This window comes from Podarcis vaucheri (assembly GCF_965113315.1).
Source record: "Podarcis vaucheri genome assembly, chromosome: 18".
Lineage (NCBI taxonomy): Eukaryota > Metazoa > Chordata > Lepidosauria > Squamata > Lacertidae > Podarcis > Podarcis vaucheri.
Window position 1 is genome coordinate 5,862,949 of NC_138756.1, and position 14,585 is coordinate 5,877,533.

The 14,585-nt window shown below is 47.8% G+C and overlaps 1 protein-coding gene across 3 annotated transcripts in view; it reads right to left on the reverse strand.

Annotated features, from left to right (window-relative positions):
• Positions 1-7,289: 7,289 nt before the first annotated feature.
• LOC309522755 (scaffold attachment factor B2-like) overlaps positions 7,290-14,585 on the reverse strand; it is a 36,248-nt gene continuing 28,952 nt past the window's right edge. For all 3 annotated transcript variants that reach the window (XM_082206295.1, XM_082206294.1, XM_082206296.1), the window contains 5 exons: positions 14,325-14,364; positions 12,033-12,145; positions 10,267-10,379; positions 8,477-8,543; positions 7,290-7,675 (listed from right to left, as the gene is read on the reverse strand). In XM_082206295.1, the coding sequence (XP_082062421.1) occupies positions 7,549-7,675; positions 8,477-8,543; positions 10,267-10,379; positions 12,033-12,145; positions 14,325-14,364 (460 nt within the window). In that variant the 3' untranslated portion in view covers positions 7,290-7,548. The remainder of the gene's footprint in view (positions 7,676-8,476; positions 8,544-10,266; positions 10,380-12,032; positions 12,146-14,324; positions 14,365-14,585) is intronic.

Consider the following 14,585-nt stretch of genomic DNA (forward strand, 5'->3'; position numbering starts at 1 on the left):
AAAACAGTTGTCAGCAAGTGCAAAACTGAGTTTAAAGCGGCTGTTTAAAAATAGTCAACAATTGTCAACACCGACGGAGAGTTGTTGGGGCCTGTTTATATTTTTTAAAATTTTGCCTAGATCTGCCTCCCACGTTTCTTAGCCCCAGAAGGCCCTGAAAGGTAGCTGACGAGAAAAAAACCTGTGGTTTATCAAATATAGCACATATATCACTAAAAACAAGAGCCACCTAAAATAGCAGGGCCTCCTACTCCAGGATCAGGACTGTCAACACGGGCTGGCAGCAGCTCCTTCGGACGGGTATTTTACAGAAGAAGGGGGGAAGGCAGATATCGGAAGGGAAACTGAGGCAAAGGGGAGGAAAAGAAAGCTAACAGCTCATCCATATCTCGTCTTATTGCAGATTGTGAACCCTGTGGTGCTTCCTTCAATTCCACCTTTGGATTTTCGAACCATAGGGAATTTCCAGGGGCTAAGTGTGGGAGGGGACGCGGGTGGTGCTGTGGGTTAAACCACAGAGCCTAGGACTTGCTGATCAGAAGGTCGGCGGTTCGAATCCCCGCAACGGGGTGAGTTCCCATTGCTTGGTCCCTGCTCCTGCCAACCTAGCAGTTCAAAAGCACATCAAAGTGCAAGTAGATAAATAGGTACCACTCCGGCGGGAAGGTAAATGTCGTTTCCGTGAGTTGCTCTGGTTCGCCAGAAGCAGCTTAGTCATGCTGGCCACATGCTGTACGCCGGCTCCCTCGGCCAATAAAGCGAGATGAGCGCCGCAACCCCAGAGTCGGCCACGACTGGACCTAATGGTCAGGGGTCCCTTTACCTTTAACTAAATTCTTCTTTGGCGATCACTCATAGCCGAGTAAGATTGTCTTCCATGAACACAGTCTTAACCGTGAGTCCGTAAGTGACTGTGGAGGCCAATTCTGGATCCACACGTCCTTCCACAGTGAGGATTTGCCAAGCGTGCCTTCCTCTTAGCTTATTTCTCCCTTTCGTCCTGAGTTTGAGCGTCTTCATAGTCCATGACACCTTTTGTAAAGGCTGCTCTCTAATTGGAGCGTTCACAGGTCAGTGTTGGAGGGCACAAGGAGAAGGGGACAACAGAGGACGAGATGGTGGGACACTACCAACATGAGTTTGACCAAATTGCGGGAGGCAGTGGAAGACAGGAGTGCCTGGCGTGCTCTGGTCCATGGGGTCACAAAGAGCCGGACATGACTAAACGACTAAACAACAACAATATACTACATTTTTAAAGATCTGCCTTGAGAAAGTCTTCAAACCTCTTTTGTTGACCACCAGCATTACGCTTTCCATTTTTAAGTTCAGAATGGAGTAGTTGCTTTGGAAGATGATAATCAGGCATCCGCACAACATGACCAGTCCAACGAAGTTGATGTTGAAGAATCATTGCTTCGACACCTGTGATATTTGCTTCTTCCAGGACACTGGCATTAGTTTGCCTGTCTTCCCAAGTGATGTGTAAAAATTTTCAGAGACACCGTTGATGGAATCTGTCAAGCAGCTGGAGATGGTGTTTATAAGTGGTCCATGTTTCACACGCATACAGTAATGTTGGTAGTACAATAGCTTTGTAAACAAGCATTTTGGTTTCCGTGCAAACACTCTGCACTTCAGTTTACTTTTCTAACCAAACCAAACCATAAAGCAGAGCCTTAAACATGAGGACAGTACATTGGTGTAACTCCATAGCATAAGATGGCCAAGCTAATATGATCAAAGTGCTTTAAGTGAAGTGCTATAGAATAAAAAAAAGGGGGGGGGAGTAAGTAGAACGGAGATTAGGACAGCGTATTTTACCTTGACTGCAACAGAGAATGAATTAAGAAGCTTACGCCTCTTACATCGCTCGTTCTGACCGCTTTGGGGAGTTTCCTTGAATGACTGCTATTCTTGCAGTTAGATGGAGCAGCTTAGCTGCTTAATTCATTTGTGCAAAGGGTGGGTGGGGGAGGGATAGGGAGAATTCGACTGCAACACTCCTTGCAATAAAAGATAAGATATATGCAAGTCAAGAAGCAGATTTGTTAATCCACACTGACATCTGGCGGTGGGTCTGGAAATAGCCGGATGGGGTGGGGGGAATCTCAGGAGTCGATGAGATCACCCGATCTCAAGCTTTCCTCACCCCACTCAATATTTTGCAAATGAAAACAGGGAGGCTGTTGCAATGGATGCAGCAGGGAGGGACGTTAAGTTAGGAGCAAATGCAAGATTAAAGGAACTCTCAAAGCCAAGTCCAGATCATTCTGTGGGAGTGGACCCTTCTGGACTGCATTAGGGGGGTGCAGGAGGCGCTATGGTCTAAACCACTGAGCCTCTTGGGTTTGTCGATCAGAAGGTCGGCCGTTCGAATCCCCGCGACGGAGCGAGCTCCTGCTGCTCTATCCCAGCTCCTGCCAACCTAGCAGTTCGAAAGCATGCCAGTGCAAGTAGATAAATAGGTACCACTGCGGCAGGAAGGTAAACAGCGTTTCCATGCGTTCTGGTTTCCATCACGGTGTTCCATCTGCGGACAAACACCGGCTCCCTCGGCCTGAAAGCGAGAGGAGCGCCACAACCCCATAGCCGCCATTGACTGGACTTAACTGTCCAGGGTTCCTTTACCTTTACCTTTCTTCATTAGGCAGCTTCCTCTGTATAGACGAGCATCCACAACTCTGTGGCAAGGCAATTGTTTTGCGTTTTGTGCTTGGGCCCATGTGACCTGAGAGATCCCATCTCCTTCAACGAATCTGAAAGAGGATAAAGCTACTGATGGCTGCCAGCCATTATCTTCATGAAAACAGAACACTTATGAAGACCAGTAGCTGGGAGTTGAAGCAGGGAGGTTGCTGCCTTGCTCAGCTCCTGCTTGGATGCGTCCCACAGGGGAAACAGGATACTAGGTGGGCTCTTGCTAGGCTCTTAATGGTTGCAACTTACTGCCCTCTCCACCATCGCTGACCAAAGGCTTATACCAAGGATCCCTGCCCATCCCAATGGTTCGCCCTTCTCTGCTTCCTCTTGCTTCATCAACTCGTTCTAGCAACAAAGGGGGCTTTTGGAATAACTATTCACAGTATAAATAAAAAAATTCCTTCCAGTAGCACCTTAAAGACCAACTAAGTTAGTTCTTGGTATGAGCTTTCGTGTGCATGCACACTTCTTCAGATACACTGAAACCGAAGTTGCCGGACCCTTCTATATAGTGAGAAGGTGGGGAGGGGTATTACTCAGAAGGGTGGTGGGAATGGGAGATTGGCAGGTAGCTGAGATGAGCCTGTTGACGACTCTTAATGACTGTTCACAGTATGCTATTCCCAACGCACCTCTGCCGCCTTCCCGAACCTGGAACTCTCTCCATGATGTTTAGGACTGTCAATCCCACCAGCACCAGGAGTCAGGGCTGAAGTCAGACACAGGGCAGCAACGAAGAAGCAGCGCCGGTTGTCGGTGAAGTGAGCTGTTTATTCAAGGAAACAGGCAGACGACTCAACAACACTTCCCAGTAGGTCATGCCCATATGGGGCAGTTGCCAGGACTGAAGGTCCCTGCCTTCCACCCTTTCTAAGGCTCATCTCCCGGATGTTTCCCAAGCAGCCTCAAACTGCGTATGAGCACCTCTGGTCTCTGCTCTTATTACTCTGATCGTTCTTGGAGATCAAGGGAGTTTGTCACAGCAAAAGAGGGAGACTTCCTGGATTCTTCAGCAGCCTCTGCTTCAGCCTCCAAGTCTGAACTGCTCCCTGTCATCGGCTCCTCCTGCTCACTAAACCCTGCTGCCCCTTCGGCATCCGGCACCTCCCCTCTTCCATCAGTGCCCCACCACCAACCCCCTGGGCTCTGAGCCTGCTTCCTCTGGGGCTTCCATTGGGGGTTGGAGGAAATGTGGAGTGATGGGAACGTACAGTCATATGTGGTGGGAGTGTCCGTTAGTTAATGAATTTTGGAAACAGATTGGTATAGAAATATCGGGAGTCGTGGGTAGGAAGGTGGAAATAGCTAAATTAATGGTTCTTATTAGTCTGAGTAGCACCGAGTTAAAAACAAAAGAGGAATGTAAATGGGTAAAATTGATGGTAACTGCAGCCAGACAGGTTATAGCGAGTAATTGGAAAAATGCAGAAGAGCTAGGGGTGAGCCAATGGAGGAAAAAAACTAAATAATATTATAATTTTAGAATACTTAACTGTGAAGATACATAGAATGAAAGCGTTTAAGGTCAGTGAGAAAGAGGATTGGTTTGAGAATATATTGAATTATTTGGGTAGGTTTGAACAATTTGGGGCAATTAAAATGTTAAAAAGTTAAATAAACCTTGTGGATGGAGGAGTGTTAACATATATAAAATTGTACATATGGTTGATTTGAATATGTTATTGTTGATTATGTATCAGTCTCCTGGGGGGGTTTCACTGTTTGTGTTTTGGTTATTGGTAAAAAAGTGTAAGTGAATTGTATGTTGTATGTAATCCCAAGTAAATATGCATGGGTTTGTGGACTTGTCACCCTATGAATGGCAGTTGGCCCACAAAGTGTGAGTCTAGTAGGAGCCCCAGCTAGTGATGGGTGGTCTGCAGCTACCTCTGTCTCCCCCCGCCCCGTGCCACCCCATCTCTCTCTGTGCCACCCCTTCACCTGTCTCAACCTCTCTGCCGCTGAATCTCCACTTGAGGAATGAGCCCCACAGGTTCTCCACCACAAGCTGCCCTCAGCAGTTCACAAATAAACATCACTAGCTGCATCCCAAGAAGCAAGCTGTGCACAGCTGGCAGGCCCTAGCATCCATGCGCATGAATGGGCACAGGCACACACACACACATGCGCAGCATCAGAAGCGGACAGCGGGGGGTTAGCGCCCTGCAAATGAGAAGCTGCAAATGAGAAGGCGCTTTCACCCGTCAAAAATGTAACCGAACAAATTGCAACACTCAACACACACACACCCAGAATCCTTCTTTCGCACATTTCACACACCTCCACCTGAGACGACACAAGGCGATTTTTTTTTTTGCAAGAGTGGCCTTTTGTGCATTTTGACCGCCCTGTTTCTTCCAAGCGGCTCCACCTTTCGCTTCTGCTTAACGTGGAGAATTGGAGGATAAAGAGGTTTAGGATTTGGGGGTTTGCTTTTAATCTCGTACAGGTTAAGTCGTAACCAAGTTAAGAAGTAATCCGACAGCACAGACAATTCTACTTTTATGTGTGTATTATTAAGTGCTTAGTGGAGACGAGGAGTCTTACCGAGAATTTTTAAAGCAGGTGAATCCCTACTGGCAGGTTTGCAAATGGGGTGGGGATGGGGGGGAAGAGGATAACAGAGTAGAAAAGGCACAGAGGGTATGGATTGCTAGCTGCCCAGGGGAGGTGCTGTCAAAACCCTTGCCCTTCTGGTGGCTTCACTAAGCTGGGGGCTGGTTCCCCTGACCAAGCTAGATCAGACTCAAGGGAAGGGAACTGTACACTCAAACAAGGAGTGGGGGAAATCCACAAAGCACTGCTCCTCAACCTCTTGTAGAACGGTGGTCGGAAGCAGGGAGCCTCCCCTAATTCGGGGTGGCACACCGTGCAGTTTGGAACCCGAATAACCCAGGGTTCCAAATAATGCATTGAGGCTCTACTAGGTAGTTCCGCGCGTCAGACTTTCACCCTCTGACCAGGCAACCAGGGTGGCAGCAAAGGGGGCACAGCGGGGAGCTCTGTGCCTTCTTCCCCACTCACATAGGCTTTACTTGCAAGCAGAGCACCAGAAGAGGCACTTATGCAACCAAAATTACCAGCAAACTACCAGCAAATAGGGTTAAAGCACAGAGCCTAAGACTTGCCGATCAGAAGGTTGGCGGTTCGAATCCCCACAATGGGGTGAGCTCCTGTTGCTCTGTCCCTGCTCTTGCCAACCTAGCAGTTCGAAAGCACGTCAAAGTGCAAGTAGATAAATAGGTACCGCTCTGGCAGGAAGGTAAACAGCATTTCCGTGCGCTACTCTGGTTCGCCAGAAGCGCTTAGTCATGCTGGGCACATGACCCGGAAGCTGTACGCCGGACAATAAAGCGAGATGAGCGCCGCAACCCCAGAGACAGTCACGACTGGACCTAATGGTCAGGGGTCCCTTTACCTTTACCTTACCAGCAAATACACCCTAGTCAAACCACAGTTCTGTCTTGTGTAGCACTAGGCAAGCCCTTTTGCAAAGAACAGAATATCTGGGATGCGTCTTTCATTCCTTTTCCAGAAAAGGACCACCTGCCTAATAAAAAACTTTCTTTAAAAAGAGACTTCAACTTTTTGTTTTGAGCACGCTTAAACCTCTTCCACATTCCCTGAGGATTAAGATTTCTGTTGTTGCTAGCTTCGTTTTTTTTCCTCCCCAGAGAATTTTAGATTTTGCTTATGGCAAGCAGCTTCCAAAGGAGGGTACAGGTTGGGCAAGCAGGACACAGGCTTGCAAAACAAATCCAAACTGTGGTCTAGTCTGGCTTGGTGTCCCCCCCCCCCCCCCCAGTTCCACAAGCAGATATAAATAAAATTAGAACCATCTCACAGAAAAGGCTTCAGAGGCCTGGAGCTTTCACAGCTAGGACGTTACATCTGGTATCCCAAAGGGAAGAGGTTATGTTAAAACCAAGAATATCCTCACAAGTTCGTTTTCCCCGTCCTCTCTTCCTCACATAGGCATCATACCACACCAACCAAGACTTGACATTCTGCAACGCTAGAAACCACCAGTTTCCTCCAATCCCTACAGGGGATGCACCATATTTTTCGCTCTATAAGACGCACCAGACCACAAGACGTACCTAGTTTTTGGAGGAGGAAAACAAGAAAAAAAATATTCTGAATCTCAGAAGCCAGGACAGCAAGAGGGATCGCTGCGCAGTGAAAGCAGCAATCCCTCTTGCTGTTCTGGCTCCTGATAGCTGTGCAGCCTGCATTCGCTCCATAAGACGCACACACATTTCCCCTTACTTTTTAGGAGGGAAAAAGTGAGTCTTATAGAGCAAAAAATACGGTAACTTCTCCTGATCTTGAATGGCTGCAAAGTTTCTTCAGGGCCCTGCGTTCCTCAACACTGCTCTAATTCTCAAGCTCCCTTCTGCCTCTGAGCTCTCCTTCACTCTTCCCAGACTTCTGCCTAGTCCTCACTGCCGCGCCATGCAAGGTTTTAATCCCAACCGTACTGACTACTTTCCCTGCCCTCACAGAGGCTGGACTGGGTAGAAACTCTCAAAGCTCTCTGAACCTTCTGAGCTATGGCGGCGGCTCAGCCAATCAGAGTTAAAGACTTCACAAGTGCAATACAGATTTATTGTTCATGGAAAATGGAATGTTTCCTCCGAAACAACTGAGTGGTGTCCCGCTAAGAACAAGTTGCGGGGGTGGGGTGGGGGGATGGGAGGCAACAACATACACTTGATTTCACGTCATACGCAAGCTTTATGATAGGGCGCTGTGGTTTCGTTTCAGTTGGCAAAAGTTCAAGGCGAAGACCAGGAAACAAAATTCGGTGCAGTTGCCGCGTCGTGGCGAAGAAGCAAAAAGTCCTCAATAGCGGCGGGTGAATCGAGGGTCGCTGGGGCGGCTTGTTCTATCTGGGCTGGCAAAACCACTTGGCAGACTGGCTCCCTGGGCCACGGGAGCTGGGACGGCACCCTGAACGAACCCTCCGCGCCTGAGGACAAAAAGCAGAAAGTTGACTTCCTGCTCAAGGGCTCACCCTGCACCCTCCTTCATTAATTTTATTTCTTTATTAAATTTGTATACCGCCCAATACCCGCAGATCTCAGGTCAGTTCACAACATAAAATTCTAATGTATACAGTGGTGCCTCGCAAGACGAAAAGAATCCGTTCTGTGATTCTCTTCGTCTAGCGGTTTTCTCGTCTTGCGAAGCAAGCCCATTGAAGGATTAGCGCTATTAGCGCCTTTTAGCGGCTTATCTGCTGATCGGATCAGCTGATAAGCGGCTTAGAAAAAGGGGGGGAGGGAAAAAAACCAGCAGGAACTCGCAAGACATTGTCGTCTTGCGAAGCAAGCCCATTGGAAATTCGTTTTGCGAAGCACCTCCAAAACGGAAAACCCTTTCGTCTAGCGGGTTTTCCGTCTTGCGAGGCATTCGTCTTGCGGGGCACCACTGTATAAAAAACACAGACTACATAATAAAAATAAAAACAACCCAAGAACCCCCCATCCCACTGTTTAAAGGGCAGTCTTTAAAATCATGGCCTCCCAAGTTTCTTAATCCATACATTTTTCCTGACCAAGCATGCGTGCTAAGAGGCCACTCGGTCATCGTCACCCACCCCAAAGTCTTTTGCATGTGCACACAAACCTATCTATTACCTAACAAAGAGAACAGCTGTCACTTAAAACATTTCAGCCGCAATCCCAAGCCCCTTCAAACTTTCTCGGCAGAAGTAATGTGGGGTTTTTGCAGGGCGGGGAGCAGCAAAACCTTTTCAGGGAACTCTTACCCCGACATTCCTCCTCTGTTTATCACACTGCCAGGCCCTGTCTGAGCAGGGGCACTCCTCTCACCAGCTAAGAAATGAAAAGAATGGGGCAGGGAGGCGGGAGGGAACAAGTCACTAAGGAATTATTGTATTGTTTAATTTTTTTTAACAAATGCCTGCAGTCCCAACCACCCTTACCCTTACCCTGAATTCAGTAGGACTTACTTCTGGGTAGGCATGGTTAGGATTGCATTGCCATGTTTCATTTATTTGTGCCTTTCTATACCCCCAAAGCAGCATTTGTGGTTCTCGAGCTTAGGTTACGCTATGAAACGGCGACAGGCCCAAGATCACTCTGTGTGCTTTATGGCTGAGGAAGGATTCAAACCCTAATCTTCCCTAGTCTAACCAGGATGATGCTCTAGTATTCAAGCTCTCAGCACACTGGCCTTCCAGCTGACTTCTGCACACAGTTCAAGGTTTGCCTCATAAAGCCCTCTTATGGCACCTGTGGTCAATCTCCTTTCGTCTCCAAGAGAATGTAGGAAACTGCCCTATGTTGATTAATTTGTCCATTTAGCCTGGTGTGGCCTGACTCTGATGGCCAGCAGATGGCCAGGGTCTCTCTCAGGAAGTCTTTCATCACCAGCTGTCTGACCTGTAAACCTGGGGCCTCTTTAAACTGGTTCTGTTATCCTTTCTGTCAGGGCTGGAGGAGCTTGGGTTTCTCATTTCCTCTTTCTATCTCTTTGTTCTGGTGCAGTGTTCTGTTCTGATATAGTGCTAAGGTTTATATAAGCTGTAAGTTAAAGGGACGCTGTGGGTTAAACCACAGAGCCTAGGACTTGCCGATCAGAAGGTCGGCAGTTCGAATCCCCGCGACGGGGTGAGCTCCTGTTGCTCGGTCCCTGCTCCTGCCCACCTAGCAGTTTGAAAGCACATCAAAGTGAAAGTAGATAAATAAGCACTGCTCCGGCAGGAAGTAAACAGTGTTTCCATGCACTGCTGTGGTTCGCCAGAAGCGGCTTAGTCATGCTGGCCACATGACCCGGAAGCTGCATGCCGGCTCCCTCGGCCAATAAAGCAAGATGAGCGCCGCAACCCCAGAGTCCGTCACGACTGGACCTAATGGCCTTTACCTTTACGTTAAATTTAAGATAAGTCTGCTGCAACTGAGTTTCTTATGGACTGTGCCAATCCTGAATGTATTGGATTTGTGACCACTATGCTCATTTGCCTTCAGTAGCAGTAAAACTCTGTTGGATCAAGTACAACTTCTACAGCCATACTACCCTGAACACGCCCGATCTCGTCTGATCTTAGAAGCTAAGCAGGGTCAGGCCTGGTTAGTACTTGGATGGGAGACCGCCTGGGAATACCAGGTGCCGTAGGCTTGTTTCCTGCTTGGCAGGGGGTTGGACTCGATGGCCCTTGTGGTCTCTTCCAACTCTATGATTCTATGATTCTATGAACTGCCTCTGGTCTATTTTTGGGGAACGCTGCGGTGTGTTTAAGTTTTTGCTCCACATACGTCACCACCCAACTCCAGCCCTAAGCTCTTAGGAGCCATTAGCAGCATGCCTACAAATGGGGCTTGTTACAATTAACTTTTTTCCAATTACAGGCCTGAATCAGACATGCTGAGCCTCAGGAAGTGGGAAACCCACCAGGGAACACTTCGCTCCCCTGACTGCGCCACCCTTGCCCTTGGTTCTGAAATGCACTGCTGAACTGTACTTATTAGAAACAAAACATTTCGAAGGTAGAGAGGGGAGCACCCTGCAAAGTTTGCTTTGATTTATTTTTTTTACCTTGCCACCTTTCATGCTCCCGGCCGATGATCCCTTCTTCCACACTGCCCTGCCAGGAACGGTCTGGGTGACCTTCGAGTTTGCGGCTGTGATCTCCCCAGTCGCGCCCATCTCTGGATGAGGGAGCCGCCCACCCAAAAGAGAGAAGAGTGCTGTTAGCAAGCATGGAAGGAAGCTAGTGATGTTTCCTTGTAAATATGACTTGCCTTGACAGTGTACTTAGGTCACCTCTGGAGGGGAACCTCAAAGAGGAAGTCCAGCTCCCTTATGACAGAACATAAGAAGACCTCCATTGGTGATCTTAGGGTGTGGGCAGAGCCCAGCCTTAAGATTTAAAATGGTTTAGTGAAATCCAATTTTAACATCCAGAGGCAGTCTACCTACGAGTAGCAGGAGCTGGGGATAAAACAAAAGGGGAGCCATTGTGCCTTCCTCCAATGACTTGTCGGCTCCCCAGAACCATCTCCTGCTGGCTAGCACTACCACTCCTGTGCCCTTAGACCCCAGTTCTCTACCATCCAGACACTGCTTGGATTTTTCTGGCTTACTGAGGGCTAGAAAACCAAGGTTGCCTGTTCTGTGCTGCCCAAGCACACGAGAATTCACACACCACCTCCCAGCACACTAGCAGTGTGTTCAAAATCCCCCAGGTGCCAAGCGCGTTTTACTACTACTGTGGGTGTCCAACTGCAGCCCCAACTACGTGGAGATTTCTGGGCGACTGACAGCTGAATCAAGCCTGGCTGACTCACACACGGACCTCCATCATCGCATCAAGGAAAATTAAGTGAAGGGCTGAGTACAGATATATTTGACTGCGCTGCAGGCTTTCCACAGGCACACAAAACAGAACTCACAAAGCACTGCTTAGTCCACAGTTAATACCATTTCCATTGTGTGTGTTTCTCCTTCTGGGACCAGTGAATTGTTGACACTGAGGTCCAGCGCCGAGGACCTTCTAGCGGTTCCCTCGCTGCGTGAAGTGAGGTTACAGGGAACCAGGCAGAGGGCCTTCTTGGTAGTGGCACCTGCCCTGTGGAATGCCCTCCCAGCAGATGTCAAGGCAATAAACAATTATTTTACTTTTAAAGGACAACTGAAGGCAGCCCTCTTTAGGCAAGTTTTTAATGTCTGACCCTGTATTGTTTTTATCATCCGGTTGAAAGCCGCTCAGTGTGGGTGGGGAAACCCAGCCAGATGGGCAGAGTATTAATAAATTATTATTATTATTATTATTATTATTATTATTATTATTATTATATTATTATTATTATTATTATTATTACTACTACTACTACTACTATTACTACTACTACTACAGTGGTACCTCGGCTTAAGTACTTAATTCGTTTCGTAGGTCCGTACTTAACCTGAAACTGTTCTTAACTTGAAGCACCACTTTAGCCAATGGGGCTTCCTGCTGCTGCCGCGCCGCCGTTGCACGATTTCCGTTCTCATCCTGAAGCAAAGTTCTTAACCTGAAGCACTATTTCTGGGTTAGCGAAGTGTGTAACCTGAAGCGTATGTAACCTGAAGCGTATGTAACCCGAGGTACCACTGTATTAGAGCAAGCAGTGCAGTTGAGGCAATAGAATCGCAGAATTGTAGCACTGGAGGAAGGGACCCCCAGTCCAATCCCCTGGCGAACAGACGCTCCGTTGTGGTGACTGCAACCTAGGTTTAAGGCGCCACCTGGTGCCCGGCTTCTATATCCGAGTTTCTAGCATGGCACCAGCGTGTAACAGCTCTGCTTGACGGACACTCACCGGGATGGTGGAGGCAACCCCCGCCCTTTGCTGAGCCTCCTCTCCGACCCGTAACTTCCCCAGCTGTCCCGCGAGTGGCGGTCAGGCCCTCCGTGCCGCTCGTCAGAGTAGTGCTGAAAAGGCAAGCCCAAACAGTTGGAGTAAAAATGGGTTGTTAACAGGTGATAATCTAAAGTTATAATATATTAAGATAAAAGATTGAGATAAAATCAAAGAGGGGAAGGATTTGCTGAATTAACTAATTGAACTGGAATACAAAAAAGGGAGGTGCCAGGAGGTCAGGGAAACAAGCAAATGAAAGATAAGATATGGAAAGACTGATCGTTTTTTAATGGTTTTTACTTTTCATTTTCTCTTATTTTTGTAATATGTTGAAACTTTAATAAGTATCTTTTTTTAAAAAAGTTGGAGTAAAGCACAAGGCATTAGCATCTGCAAAAAATGTGGGGGTTTTTTGGGGGGATAGCTCCAGCCTATAGGCCACAGATGACTTTCTGTTGAGATTAGGCTTTCAGCACTTTCCCCCCTCTGCAGAGACAGGGGAACCTATCAGGATGATCTGCCCTTGGAGAAAGATGAATCCAATGGGTTCGTAGATTCATTCATTCATTCATTCATTCATTCAATGGGTTCGTAGATGGCTCTGGAGGGTTTCCTGGCTGGTATGACTGGCACTTCTATCAAATCCCTGGCTTATCATCCTTGCCCTAGCCTGGTCACCACAATGGCTCAGAGAGCGCACCACCTGACTACAAGGACAGAGATGCACCAGCGGGGTTTTCTTGTACGTATTGGGAAGGCTGCAGTGGATATTCCTACAGCATACAGGAGCTTTCCCTACTGGCCTTTCAGCTTTAATCCTCCTTTCTCTGCCTTGCCCGCTTCATCAATCAAGCAATGAAGGACATGAAAGAGAGTCCGTGGTGCTGAAGCAGCCGATGAGAATTTTGTGGCTGGGATCCGGATAAAGGGATCTTAGACCCTGGCTCGCCCAAGGTGTGAGCAATAGTCAACCTGGCTTTGCTTCTCATGTGCAAAGTGAGACAAATCACCTGCCACTCTTGTTTGGCCTGCTGCTCTTACGGCTTTTAATTATTGGTGCTTTTTCATATTGTGGCTGCAAACCAGCCAGAGCAATTTTTTTAGTTGGAAAATCAGAGATAAAAAGGTATTTGAAATAAATGGTTGTTCTTCAAGAACACATGAAGCCAGAGCTTCGCGCTCTCTCTGTTACGAAGAGTTCACTCCATTGCCAAGAGAACAGACCATTATTCAGGTGTGGGCTGTTTTTGGTTCTTGTTTAAAAAGGCTTGCCTCTTCAGCAGTGGGAATCGCTGAAGAGACACAAGTAGAATGTTAGTGCCTGTCTCTTATGGATAACAGGCTGGTGTTCTGAGTCTGATTTTCCAGGTATTTTGGATGTGGTGCAGCCAACAGGAAGTGATCATGCCTGGAAAACATGGCTCGAGAACAGTTCTTCTTCATCTGTCCCTACGCAGGAAGACACGCAAAAGCTCTCACGTAGCAGCAGGTAGTCCCTTCGTTTTATTTGTAACCTGTTTCTCTTTCCAAGAATCCAAATCGCCTTTCTTGACCAGGATCCCCAAATCTCTGACAGCCGAGGCTGTTATCAAGAATGTGGAATTACACTTCACACGAATTCCTGACGGGATTTATTCTCAGCCTCTGTCAGGATTATCTGCTTTCCAAGGATCCCACCCCGGAAACAAATTGACTGAAATGATCCCAACGATGCTCAAACATGTGAGAATTACACACACCCCTGTTGCATGGAGTGAGGCAGTGCCAGAGCAGGAATCATGCAGAGGTGCGACAGTTAGCTCCTTCTGTGGCTACCGTATTTTTCGCTCTATAAGATGCACCAGACCACAAGACGCACCTAGTTTTTGGAGGAGGAAAACAAGAAAAAAAATATTCTGAATCTCAGAAGCCAGAACAGCAAGAGGGACCGCTGCGCAGTGAAAGCAGCAATCCCTCTTGCTGTTCGGGCTTCTGGGATAGCTGTGCAGCCTGCATTCGCTCCATAAGACGAACACACATTTCCCTTTACTTTTTAGGAGGGAAAAAAGTGAGTCTTATAGAGCAAAAAATACGGTACGTGTCTCCCGCTTGCTGCAGCCTTTGCCTGAATTAAATTGCTTGCGGCACTGCCTCAGCCTACTACTCCCAGCCTGGGAATTCCCAACCAATACCGTAAGACCATAAGCCATTGTGCGAGCTTTTTGGGCATCTAAGAATTTTTGACAACGATACTGCTTTGCATGGGCATACCTGTCCATCCCGATCTGGCACAGTTCTTGAACTCTCTCTCCTGGTCGGGAGGGAAGAGGAAATCCGTGTTAACGCACATAGGTGGGTAAGCTTTGGAAACAAGCAAGAGCCACTGGTTTGCATGCAGTTGCCCTGGTTCAATTCCCAAGGTGGGCCGGGAAACTCTGGAGAGCTGCTGGCAGTCAGTGCAGACAGTATTGAGCTGCATAGACCATGGTCTGACTCAGTCAGGGACAGTTCCCTATATTCCTAAATTCTGCT